The sequence below is a fragment of the Octopus bimaculoides genome, chromosome 8 (assembly GCF_001194135.2).
Source record: "Octopus bimaculoides isolate UCB-OBI-ISO-001 chromosome 8, ASM119413v2, whole genome shotgun sequence".
NCBI classification, from domain to species: domain Eukaryota; kingdom Metazoa; phylum Mollusca; class Cephalopoda; order Octopoda; family Octopodidae; genus Octopus; species Octopus bimaculoides.
In genome coordinates this window covers 81,512,090-81,526,509 of record NC_068988.1, presented here as the reverse complement: position 1 = coordinate 81,526,509, position 14,420 = coordinate 81,512,090, and the positions used below count along the sequence as shown (strand labels likewise).

At 37.8% G+C, this 14,420-nt stretch overlaps 1 protein-coding gene across 1 annotated transcript in view; it reads left to right on the top strand.

The window, feature by feature from the left end:
- LOC106870397 (tolloid-like protein 1) overlaps window positions 1-14,420 on the top strand; it is a gene marked incomplete at its 5' end in the record, with an annotated part of 261,346 nt that overhangs the window by 189,294 nt on the left and 57,632 nt on the right. The window contains 1 exon segment of the mRNA XM_014916446.2: window positions 10,149-10,337. Coding sequence (XP_014771932.1) covers window positions 10,149-10,337 — 189 coding nt within the window.

Here is a 14,420-nt window from a genome sequence, read left to right as displayed (position 1 = left end):
TATATGCATATGTATATATATATATATATATATATATATATGTGTGTGTATATATATATATATGCACGTGTGTATATGCTTGTGTGTCTGTGTTTGTCCCCCCCACCAACATTGCTTGACAACTGATGCTAATGCATTTACATCCCCAAAACTTAGCAGTTTGGCAAAAGAGATTGATAGAATAAGTACTAGACTTACGAAGAATCAGTTCTGGGGTCAATTTGCTCAACTAAAGGCAGTGCTCCAGCATGGCTACAGTCAAACGACTGAGACAAGTAAAAGAATAAAAGAATATATATACATATATACATGAGGCAAGTGAAATCGAAATCGAAATTGAACCAAATTTGATGACTGGCACCCATGCCAACCTTCCCTCACTGGACACATGCTTGTGAAGACCTGTTGGGGCAAGTGAGATCGAAACTGAACCAAATTTGATGACTGGCACCCATGCCAGTAGAGTGCTAGCAGCACCATCCAAGTGGGATCACTGCCAGAGCAGCGGTCTCACTCCCGTGGTGGTGGCATGTAAAAAGCACCATTTGAGCGCGATCATTTCCAGCCTCGCCTTACTGGCACTTGTGCCGGTGGCATGTGAACAAAACATTGGACTGACTCCTGAGCAGGTCGCACATAAAAAACACTATTTGAGCGTGGCTGTTGCCAGTTCCGCCAGACTGGCTCCCATGCCAGTGACACGTAAAAAGCACCCACTACACTCTCAGAGTGGCTGGTGTTAGGAAGTGCATCCAGCTGTAGAAACTCTGCCAAATCAGATTGGAGTCTGGTGTAGCTATCCGCTTCGCCAGTCCCCTGTCAAATCATCCAACCCATGCTAGCATGGAAAGCAGATGTTAAATGATGATGATGCTGATGACATATAGATGTGTATGCGTGTGTGTGTTTATATATATATGCTCATATATACGCATACTTATTTATGTACATCTATGCATGGGCATACATATGCATGTGTGAGTGCATGAATGTGCATGCAGATGCATATGTTTGCTTACATTTTTTGACCGATGAAGTCATTTTATTGTATGTAATATATATGCCTTTTGTGCGTGTGTGTGTGTGTGTGTGTGTGTGTGTGTAAATGGAATTTACGATCAACAGTTAATTCCCTTTTCATTTAAATACTGTTGATTCTGACTGCCACTCCATTTGTTGTTTTATTCTTCTTTCCCTAGCATCTCCCACTGCCACCCACTCCCACTTCATATGTTGTTTTACTCTTCTCTCCCTACAGCTTACAGTGTGACCAACAGGGACACACTGAGTGTTTTATCATATCAGAAGATTTTTTTATAAGATTCCTAATATATATGTAATCATAAAAATATAATAGGAGTTTTTAGACATCAAATGACTAATGGGAGTCCTTCCCCCTGCGTAAAATAGGAATCACAGGGGTTCATAAACACAAAAAATAGTTCAGAACTCCTGGTCTAGACAATGGTCTCTTTTATTGTTTACTTTTTAGTTGTTCCAGTCATTGGACCCTGGCATGCTGAAGCATCAGGGTCTTTAAGTATTTTGTCAAACAAATTGACCTTAGTCCTTATTCTTTTCATTACTCAAAGACTAATAGATCAAAGGACCATTATTTTGACTAGTAGCAGATAAGGGTGGGTGTTGGGTAACATTGGGTGGGGATGGGGTGTTTGGGGAATTGTCACCAGGATTATTTAGAACCAACAATTGATTATTTAGAACTGATAATTTAGAACCAAGACTGGTTATTTCTACATAAAGAATGATATTCTAAGCGATTTAGGAGACCTTTATCATCACCATCTTCATCATTCTGATCATCATCATTACTGTTTCCATCATCACCCCCACCACCTCAAACACTTTCATCATCATCATCACCATCACCACCACTCTCATCACCAACATCCTCCGCCTTGTCATCATGATCATAATCAGCAACTGCTACAACATGGAAAAACTGAAGTTAACATCAATTAAAGTTACCTTAAGTTTGACAGATTTTCCATTCAACTTGTCATGGATAAACATTATTAAAAAATGAGACAGATTAGACAGAGTAAAGCTATCTTGGCAGTGAACACACACACACACACACACACACACACAACCCCACTCTATTCTAAAACATATTTTATGTTAATCAGGCACAGTAGAGAGGAAGAATCAGTCAGTTCAGTGAAGCAGAACACAGTGTTTGGAAGGGATGATAGAAATACCAGAGAAGAATTTGTAAAACCTAACATTTAACAGAAATTATCAAATGAAGACAACCTTTTAATGAGGATGTCTTTTAGTGAAGATTTATAATTTTGTTGTAACTGATCCAGCAGATAAAAGACATGCCAAACATTACTTTATAAGAATCACAGGGCCAGTTTTCTGGTTTCTTTGGCATATATATTCCCCGCTGGACAGGATGCTGATCCATTGCAAGATTACTCATTTTTACCAGCTGAGTGGATTGGAGCAACATGAAATGAAGTGTTTTACTCAAGAACACAATGCATTGTCTGATCCAGGAATTGAAACTACAATCTTACAATTATGAGTCTAACACCCTAACCACTAAGCCATATGCCTCCACACCAGACATGGCCATCCCATTTTATTTCAGGCAGTTTCTATCTTGGACAATTATCAGATGTGTTCTTCACTGGGGTTTTTTCTTTCGTTTTTCATCATTTTGTCAGTGTATAAACCCTTCAGCATTCAAACAAACAAGCAAAGAAAGAAAGAAAGAAACAAACAAACAAACAGGCTTCCACATAGTTTCTGACTACAAAATTCACTCATAAAGAGTGCCACATTGTGAGAATAAGCCTGAAGCCATGTGGTTGGAAAGCAGATTGTACCTGCTGTATATTTAAGCAAAATTGGCAGAGTTGGCAGAGATAGGAGACTGGAATGTCTGCCAGCAGTTGAGAATGGAAGAAATACTTGTTGACCTTACATTGAATGAAAGAAGATTGGATTACCTGTCATGACAGCTTGTTTACAAAGCAATGTGAATGTACAAAATATCATAAAACAAAATTGTCCAAATAAATATAATCAGCATCAGCATCATCACTTAATGTTTGGCTTCCATACTGGCATGGGTTGGATGGTTTTACAGTATTTGATGAGTCAGAGAACTGCTTTGTGCTCCAGTGTCTGCTATGGCATGGTTTTTATGGCTGGATGCTCTTCCTAATATCAATCACTTAACATAGTGTTCACAGCATAGTAACGATTACTATGTAACTTGCAAAGCTAAGGCCCTAAAGTGGCCCCTATAACAGAAGGAAGCCTGAAGAGAAAGTAGACAGTGATCCAGAGAGGGAAGATGAGGAATGGAAAGTAATAGAAGGGATTACTGACTGGGTTGAAAAAAGGGGAGGAATTAAGAAAAAAAAAGGAGGAAATAATAAACTACAATATATATATATATTCGTTTAACTCAATAACAACACATATTGTTCATATTTCATGTTGCTTCCAATATGTTGCTGCTATGAGAAAAAAAAAACAACAACAAAACCAGAACCATGAATTTGTTCTAAGGAGTTTTTACAATTGAACAACTTCATTGCACGCAAGCAATTCTAATATCTGACAGTTGTTGCTGAATTATTGATCTTTGAACATTTTCTATTGTTGTAAGAAAATTCCCCCGCAACATATTTTGATATCAAGCGTAGAGAAAGATGTTGCTCCGTGGAGCTGTTTCTCAAACTACCAGATATGCTCAACTGACTACATTTATTCAATGTCTGAGACACTGGTATATTTGGTAAAATAGCATATCATCATCATCATCATCATCATCATCATCATCATCATTTAACATCCATTTTCCATGCTGGCATTTGTTGGACGACTTGACAGGAACTGGTAAGGCCAGGGGCCACACCAGATTCCACAGTCTGTTTGGGCTTGGTTTCTATTGTTGGATGATTGGATGGCCTTTTCTAATGTCAATCACTTTACAAGATGTACTGGGTGCCTTTTATGTGGCACCAGTGCCAGTGCCTTTTACATGGCACCAACACCACAGCAATGCTTTTTACATGGCACCTTGGTTTTAGCAGATCCTAATTTTATATGTAAAACAGATTATAATTTCGTTTACTCTTTGCATGTTTCCCACATTGAATTGTGGCCATGCTGGGGCAATGCATTGATAGGTTTGATACAAGTCAACTCCAATACTTGTTTTAAAGTCTGGTACTTATTCTGTCAGTTTCTTTTTACTGGACCACTAAGGGGATGTAAACAAACCAACACCAGTTGTCATGCAATGAGAGATGAACACAAATACAAATGTATGCATATGCATGTCCTCACACATACATATACACATATCATAGGCTTCCACACAGTTTTCATCTACCAAGTCCACTAAAAAAATATCAGTCAGTTTGAGACTAAACCAGAAGACACTTGCTCAAGATGTGTAGTGGGATTGAACTTGAAACTACATGATAGGAAAACAAACCTCTTAGCCACAAAATTATACTTGTGCCTATATATAAGAAATATTTTTTGTTACATGAAACCTGCTTCTTGACCTTATATAAGCAGAAAAAATTCCAATAAATACATCTATTATCTACATGTTGATAATACTGGCATTATTGGATTTAAAGTGTTTTAACTTCCATTTATTTTTTTTAATGCTGGTATAAATTAGATAATCCAGGAGTAAATATAGAGAAATATTTATTTATGAGAAAACTAATAAACCTTAATCTCCAAAAAACGTAAACTAATAAACAAGACATGACTTAATTTTATTTTTTATCATAAACAAACAGAAATATTTAGCAAAACTTTCATTAATTTGTGAATTTACACTGACTTCCAGCATCGTACTCACCATAGCCAACATTCTGTTTGTTTATTTCAAGTGTAATCTGGTGTTAAAATCGAAACTACATGTCCACTGAAGCAAATAATTATTGTTTGTCTACAGGGTGTTCCACCAAAATGGAGCTTTAAATTGTTTTCACTTTGTTGATAATGTCATCAACACTTCTTCCATTACTACCATTCTTCTTACAGCAACACCAATATTCCAGCTATCACTATTGTAACAACAGTAGTTCTGTATATGAGATGTTGATGCCATTCAGATGAAAACAATATGGTTGTTATATAGCTCTTATCTTTTACTTGCTTCAATTGTTGGACTACGACCATGCTGTGGCACTGCTTTGAAGTGCAGTTCTATATTCAAGAGATGAGGAAATGTAAATAATGTAATTAATGTGCCTTGAAGTGTTTAGTCAAACAAATCAACCTATGTACTAATATTTCAAGTCCAGTACTTATTCTTATTTCTTTATTGCCCACAAGGGGTTAAACATAGAGGGGACAAACAAGGACAGACAAAGAGATTAAGTTGATTACATCGACCCCAGTGCGTAACTGGTACTTAATTTATCGACCCCGAAAGGATGAAAGGCAAAGTCGACCTCGGCGGAATTTGAACTCAGAACATAACGGCAGACGAAATACTGCTAAGCATTTCGCCCGGCGTGCTAACGTCTCTGCCAGCTCACCACCTTTAAGTCCAGTACTTATTCTATCAACCTCTTTTACTGAGCTGCTAAGTTATAGGGATGCAAACAAGCCAACATCAGCAGTCAAGTAGTAAAAGAAGGGTCACTGACACAACATAAACACAATGGCACATACACATACATGATGTGTGTGTATGCATGTGTGATGGGCCTCCATACAGTTTCCATCTTCCAGATTCACTCACAAGACATTGGTTAGCCAAGGGCTAAAGCAGAAGTCACTTGCTCAAGGTGCAGTGCAGTGGAACTGAATCCAAAACCACATGGTTGCAAAGCAATCTTCTTAACCACACAGCCATGGATCACTGACTGTTTTGCATGGAAAAACCTATAACTAAATGAAAAAAAAACATGCAAGCTACAGTTATAGCCAAGTAGTTAAGAAGCTCAGTTTCATGGTTCAATCCCATTGCACAACACTTTGAGTTAGCATCTTTTATCAAAGCCTTGAATTGATCAGTATTTTGTCAGTAGAATTTGTTTGATGGAAACTGCGGAAGCCCACAGAATGTACGTGTTTATACCAGCATGGTTTCACAACCAATATCATCATCATCAGGATAATCATCATCGTCCTTTAAAATCTGTTTTCCATGTTGGCATAGGTTGGGCAGTTTGATAGGAGCCGACCAGCTGAAGGACTGCTCAGGCTCCCTGTCTGTTTTGACATGATTTCTACAGCTGGATGCCCTTTCTAATGCTAACCACTTTACAGAGTGTACTGGATACATTTATGCAGCACCAGCACCGGTGCTTTTTATGTGGCATCAACACCTATGAACCTGCAAGATTAGGGATACTCAGTTGGAGAGGGTTGCATGAGATGAAGCTGTATACAAGGACAACCACACTTTTACTTATCTTGACGTGTCATTTCAAGCAAAGAAAACCACCAGGAGTCTCAGTCCCCTGTCATCCCCTCTGTAACTTCCAACATTTCTAGATCCTTTCTCACCACTTCATCCCACGTCTTCCTGGGTCTGCCCCTTCCACATGTTCCTTCTACAATTGAAGATCAGCACATCTTAATGCAACTGTTTTTGTTTATACACATTACATGGCCTTACCAGTGCAGTCTTCTCTCTTGTACACCACATCTGATACCTCTTATATCTAATTTTTCCCTTAAATCATTTACACTTTGTTGAATATGCACATTGACTACCCACCCAGCAAAGCATACTGGCTACATTTCTTTCAAGCCTTCACTTATCCTCAGTAGTCACAGCCCATGTCTCACTGTTATGCAGCATAGCTGTTCGTACATAGGCATCATACAATGTGCCTTTCACTTTGAAGGAGAGATCCTTCGTTACAAACAGGGGTAGTAACACTCTGAACTTTGTCCAGCCTATTCTTATTCTAGCAGCTATGGTTTTGGAACAACCACCCACTCTACTAACTTGGTCACTTAATTAAGAGAAACTGTCTACTACTTTTAGGGATCCCCACTACACATGAAGGTGTCTATTTTTGTACATTCCTGGTGTTTAATGTACCTGCACATCTGTCACATGTAAAGACTACCTTCTCCGTTAGTCACTCAGTGATACCACTGCATTTCTTATGTGTCCATAGCTTGCACTGGGTACACCTTATGGAGTTTCTCCTGACACCTTTTCTACATATCAAGCAGGGTCATCTTCCTGGAGGGATTTGTGATTTGTCTGTTTTCCTACTTATCAATATTTTGGTCTTAGTTAATTCCAGTTTGTGCTTCCATACCTGAAATTTCTTCTCTTGTTCTGGTAGTGATTCAGCAATAGGAACAAGGTCATTGGCATAGAGGACCTCTCAAAGGCAGCTAGTCTTAAATTCCTCATTTATAGGGGGTTAAGAACCAAGCCTTGGTGGACTCCTATTTGTACATTAAACTCCTTGTTATTCTCATTGGTGACTCCCACTCTTCTAACAACATCCCTGTACATGGCTTGTACAGCTCTTACTAATCACTAGATAAGGGAGCGGAGACCCTGTTAAAGATTTTCTCCATGTCAACAAAAACCAGAAAGAGAGGTTTATTTTGGGATAAATATTTCTCCTGCAGTTGCCGCACCAGGAAAATTGCATCAGTGGTTCTTCTCTCTGGTACACATCCAAACTGCCTCTCATCTGTGCTAACTCTATTCTTAATTAACTGAGCTATGATCCTTTCTGCTACTTTCATTACTTGGTCCAGCAACTTGATTCCTCTATAGTTATTTCTGTTTATGGAGTCACTGTTGCCTTTGTAGCAGTTGACTACAATGCTGCTACACCAGTCATTGAGTATGACTCCCTTTTGAACAACTTGATTAACTATATGGGTGACCAGGTTATGACCCATCCCACAGAGATTTTAAGGACCTCAGCAGTGATTCTTGATGGTCCAGAGGCTTTCTTTGTCTTCATATCCTTAATTGTTTTATCTACTAAGCTACTGTTGATTCAAATAGCCGGTCCTTTTGTTGGTCCACATTAGGCAGGCTCTCCTTCTCCCATTCATTCCCTATATTTAGCAGTCTTTCATAGTGGCACTTGCAAGCTTCCTTCTTTGCAAAATCACTAACTGTGAGTGAGCCATCATCCATGCAAGCACATTTCTCTCCTACCATATCACACTTTTCTCTGACACTCTGTCTTACAATTCAAAACATTTTAAGCCTTTGCATTTATGAACAACCATGTATTTCTCTGTCTGGTGAGGATGTAATCAATCTGGCTAGTGTGATCACCTGATTGATAGGCAATCAGGTGATTGGCTGGCTTCCTGAAATTGGTGTTGTCAATCATTAGGTTATTCACATCACAGAACTCCAGTAGCCTTGTCCCTACTTCATTATGGTAACCAATTCCATAGCCCCCATGTACTCCACCGAAGCTGCTACCCAACATATCCATTGAAATCACCAGCCATGAAGATGAGGTCACTGTCATTTGTTTTTGAGGTATCCTGCAGAAGAATATCATAAAGGCGGTCCTTTTTTTCATATGGTAGCACCTGAGGTGCATAGGCAAAGATAATTGTTGCTGTACTATTCTTCAAAACTAGCCTGAGATTAGGTACTCTATCACACACTCTGACTATCTCTATGACCTTATCAATCCATTTCTCTGCAAGAAGTCTACCAACACCACCTACCCCATCACTGTTACCTTCCCAAAAGATTTTATATTTATTTTATATTTATGTGTCTTGCTCGTGAGGAACCTGACTGAAGCTCCCTTCCACTTTACTTCTTGAATGCAACATGCATCAACATGCTTCCATTCAAGCATCTCAACAATCTCACCCTACCTACATTGACAGTACTAACTCTGAGAAACTGGAAAGAGACATGGGAGGAACATGAGAAGGTGGGGATGGTATTCAGCTTCTGAAAAGAAGGCTTCAATGATGATTTGATAACAAGTATGTCATATTCGTTGTTCCCACTTTAATCTCCCATCATTCAATCATGTTAAAATTGCAAAGTGTTGTAACTATTATTATGATAAGCATTATTATTACAAACATAAATGGGTCAATGATTAAAATATATAAACAAACAGCTAATTGGTTAAATCATAATAGGTAGAGAGAAAAGAATAGGCAGTTTGTTAATTGACTAAATAAGTAATGTAGACACTTTTTGGTGCAGCAGTAATGTGGATGAGACTACTGGTGGGAGCAGCTTTGTGAGTGAAAGATTTATATAAGGGAGGGAAGGAGAACAACTTGACCACCGGAAATAGTAGCCAATTCAAAGATAGCTATGCAGTAGAAATTATCACTATGTAAGAATTAAGCTCATGGACTGAAAGGTTTATGTATATTTATTTAAATTTTAGGTGGTTGATAAGTTGAATTGTTAGAGTATTGGATTAGATTGACTTGTGATATTTGTTCTGCTCCTTGGTGCCCTAAGCTCAAATCCTATTAAGGTTAACTTTCTCTTTCATTCTTTTGATACCATAATAAAAGGTACTATTTCAAAATAGTGGATTAGTGGACCTGTAACAACATGCAACATGAAGCTTTGCTGTACTTGTTTCAGCCCTTGGTACTCTAAGATCAAATCCTACCATAACCTCCTTGGGTTTTAATCCATCTGGTACCTTTAACAGAGTCTGCTCTTTTATAAACATTCAGGCAAGATCGTTTTGAGAATACTTTCAGTTCTTCCCACCAGTGTTGGAAACTCAGTGAAGAGTCCTACTTTCCCTCATATCACAAAAAAGAAAATTGACCCATATTTTGGGGTGAGGTCCAACAATGTCCAATTATCATTTTATATTTTACAAGAATATTGGAATAGGTATGAGGTAAAGTGCAGGGCTTAATATAATTGGCTAAATTCCTTGTGGTTATTGCCCCAGCATAGCCATGGTCCAATGCTTTGAAGTAGAAAAGGATAAAAGAATAAATGAATGCTAATAGGTTTCCCCTATCTAACAATATATTCCTCTTTTATTCAACCAAAACTTCCAATAAATACTTAATCTGTCTTTTTTTTTATCGCAACTTTAGAACTTTAGAGAGACAGACAGTTATGCAAGCGTGTACTTTGACTTTTCTTTTGATGTAAAAATTTATATTCCGTTTTTTTTTCTTTTCAGGTTGGCAACCATTTGGACCCCCTGATAAACCCTGTAGTGCCGAGTTTGTTCATGGTATGGGAGGTGTTATCACATCTCCACATTTCCCAGCACCATTTCCTGCTAATGTACAATGCACTTGGCTTATAAAAGTTGAGAGTCAGTATAAGATCCTTATCAATTTTGTATACTTGGATATAAAAAATACAGGTGAGTCAAAAGTTTTAACATCTAACTCTCATTTTAATTTTCTTCTTCTGTACCAAATGGGACACATCAAGGTTGTGGGTAAATTTTATCAACTAGATTTCTTATATATGAGCATCTCTTTGGAGAACATGAGGGTACTGACAGGAAGACAGCATATTGTCTAATTATAGTTGACTGTAGATCAGTGGTTTTCAACCATTTTTTATCTACAGATCTCTTAGATTACTATATCATTCTGGTGGATCCCTATAGCCATTCAGTGTTTGAAAACTAGCTTTATGGATACTTCTTTCAAAATTCCTATTTTGTTTATCAAATATACACTTGTGGTGTAGGCCAAACTATATAAAACATCAGAGAAAGAAACTTGACTGCATTTTTGCAATAAATATATCTAAAGCAAAACATTTTCATAGACCCATAAAATGCTCCTGTGGACCCAATTTTATTATTAAGTGGCTCCCCTAAATCTCATATGGACCATGAGGGGTCATATGGTCTCCAGTTGAGAACCACTGCAGTAGATGATTACTAAGAAGCAATAAGAGTTGACAGCCATTGTTACTAAGTCTGAATCTTCACAAAAGAAATACCACAAAAGATATCCAAGATAAGCAAACCAGAGCTGAGCAGGCAAACTAATGAATTTTGTTAAAAAAGAGATAAGGAAAAGATGCTACATGGCTGGTAACTAGCTGACCTAGCAAGTTGGGTACATATCAGTTAGGAGGCTGGTATACAACAAAACAGTTGACAGGAAGGAACCAGAATGGTGTATATTTTCTACTGATGATTCCATAAGCTTGCTAATTTCTAGTACACAGCAGAGCTTTTAATTTGTATAACTTGTATCTGCAAGATGTTCTAAATAAACAGTGTGTATATGTACACACACATATGTATAATAAATATATATATCATCATCACCATCATCATTGTTTAATCTCCTCCTTCCATGCTGGCTTGGGTTGGACAGTTTGATAGGAGCTGACTAGGCAGAAGCCTGCGCCATACCTCTGTATCTGTTTTGGCATGGTTTTTATGGTTGGATCTGCTTCCTAACACTAACTACCCTTCAGAGTGGACTGAATGCTTTTTTTTTTTTTTTTTTACATGGCACCTGCAAAAGCGAGGTCAGTTTTGGCATAGTTTTTGCAGCTGGAAGCTCTTCCAAATACCAATCACTTTACAGTGAGGACTGGATGCTTTTTAAGTGGCACCAGCACCGGCAGGGTCACCATATAACTTTGCAAGTTTGCAAGACAAGGAATCTTTGAGAGGGGCAGAGGCATTGGAGGAGGTAATCTTGTGTCAGATGGTAAATGATTAGAGTGTGCAGAGACAAAAACGGGTGTACATGGTTACCTGGCCTGAGAGAGAGAGAGAGAGAGAGAGAGAGAGAGAGAGAGAGAGAGAGAGAGAGAGAAGTTGGTTGCAAATTAAATAATGTCTGAAAATGTCAATGGACCTTAAATTTGTTGCAAAGAGTTGCATAGCTTTTATGTGTAACATGTAATAACTGGCATTCAGCTGAAATGTGCATAACATTAATTTGACTTCTCGTTTTCTTAATTAAAATTATTGTGATTTACTTGAAGGGGATTATGACATACATATTTGCTATACATGCCTTGGATTGGTGAAGTGCTTCTCTAAAGATTGACTGAAGTATAACCAACCATTCTTTGCTAAATCTAAAGGTGTAACCTTTACATTGCTATTCAAACAGGTTCCTTCATGAAGTGGTGCTGAAGTGATCACCTGCTTTTTGCTTACCCCCCCCCCTCCACACACACACACATACATATACACACACTCATATATATATGATAATTGATAAGATAAGTCAAATCCAGACATATCACCTCAGCAGCACTTCACACAGGAAGCCGCCTAACAAAGTATTTGACTAGAACTGTAAAGGTTACAACTTTGTATGTATGTGTGTATGTATGCATGCATGCAAAAACAGGTGTCTTGTTGTAGAGGATGTACATGGTTACCCAGCCAGAGAGAGAGAGAGAGAGAGAGAGAAGGTGGAGGAGAAAGAGAGAGAAAGAAAAAGATATATATATAGATATAAGTTGGTTGCAAATCAAATTATAATATCTGAAGATGTCAAAGGACTCTAAATTTGTTGCTAAGAATTGCATAACTTTTATATGTAATATATAATAACTGGGAGTCATTCACTGAAATGTACATAACATTAATTTTACTTGCATGCCTGAATGTATGTTCTCTTCTGTTTTTAATTATTTAAATTCTTCCTCTGAGGAAGGAGCTGCTTTCTGACAGACACAAAACTCCATCACTGGAATGTAGATAACAAAAACATCACATTTTTAACTTGAGAAAAGTCTTGCATATTTTTACCCTTCCATTTATAAATTGTATTTGTAATGTGTGAGTTATTTGGCTGATTTCTTTCCCTGAAAACCATAGCTTATCCAAATTTTCACTTAGGCATTTACTCAAAATACCAAGTGCACCAATTATTATTGGTATAAATGTGAATTCCTAATCTAAATAAAGAAGCATGAGGTTTTGAAGCAATTGTCCACAGTTATCTACTTTCTCTTTCATTTTCAAAGAGATATTCACATCAGCAGGACAGCTAACCTCTATGACTATACACACTTTTTCTTGTTGGTTCCAAATAACAATATCTGGCTTGTAATGTGTACCCTTGACAGCTGATTTGATAGAAATGTTCCACCAGTATTCCATGTGCAGGTATTTGTGTACATATCCAATAACAGGGGGATTCTCTATATTTATTCCAGGGCAGTCTTTTCTCCAAATGCCATTGCATATTGTTATTGCATAGGAAGGTAGTACCGTGATGATATTTTGGGGCAGTTACTAATCACACTTGTGATGTCTTCCACAGAAATATGACATAGTCTATATTTTCTGTTGCATCTGGGAACTCCAAGAGCTTCACTGTCTCTTTTGTTTCATAGGTATTTAATAGCAATCTTTCGTTCATTCCAATGCATGCATGCATGTGTGTATGCATGTCAGTGCATGTGGGAGTGTTTGTTTATGTTTACACCAGTGTAAATCCTGAATTTATCTATGTTGTGTCCTTTTGTATCATGTGACTTTGCAATTCAACATAGAAATTGGTAAAATGTATACAAGACGGAAATAAAAATCAGGGCTAATATAATCATCTAAGTAGTTGGTGTCCTATCACGACCACCACTGTTCACTAACTGAAACCAGTTAAAGAACTTACACCATAGCGAAGACATGATATGATACAGGTAGAGAAATTTGAGAAATTTGAAAAGAAAATACGAAACTGGTTATTTCTTCAAAAACAATTTTATAACATTTTTCTAACATAACGATTTAAATATATACTTTAACCATATAACACAAGCCTTCTGTAGTTTTTTCACTCTTTTTTATCTTTCATATATCCAACCACGTGCTTTCACATACCAACTTTCTCACCTATATATATATATACTAGCAGCTAAGCCCAGTTTCACCCCGTCAGAGAACGGCGCGAAGAGAGAAACGAAGACATAAAAAAGGGGAAGAAGTGGATATGAAGTGGTGTTTGGGTGACAGATCTTGGTAGAAAAAAAAAAATGTCATGGTGAGTTAGTAAGGAGAGCAAAGCAAGACTGGACTTACGTGGGCTGGCAGGATGATGAAAAAATTGCGGTGTTGAAATTGGAGCAGTTGAAGTTGCAGCTGTTATCATAGGAGTGCCTCTTGGTAGACAACATTCTTTGTCCTTTCCTCAGGTGCACAAATAGAAAGACCCTGGAGACAGCCAACATACAGTTGTGCATGTGAGAATACTTGATCTGTCAGATTCAAACCAACCGCTTGCACTGATTGTCCCTGCGCCTTGTTCATGGTCATGGGAAAGCAGTTTGATGGGAAATTGCATCTGTTTAAACTTGTAGGTCGTATCGGAGTGGGTAAGGGACATGGGAGTTATAAGTATGTCTTAGCCAGCGGCCGGTTCATTCAAGATTGTTGCCTACAGAACTCGGGAGCACAATTTTTTGATAATCATCCACATACCATTGCACATTATTGGAGCATCTAAATTCCTTA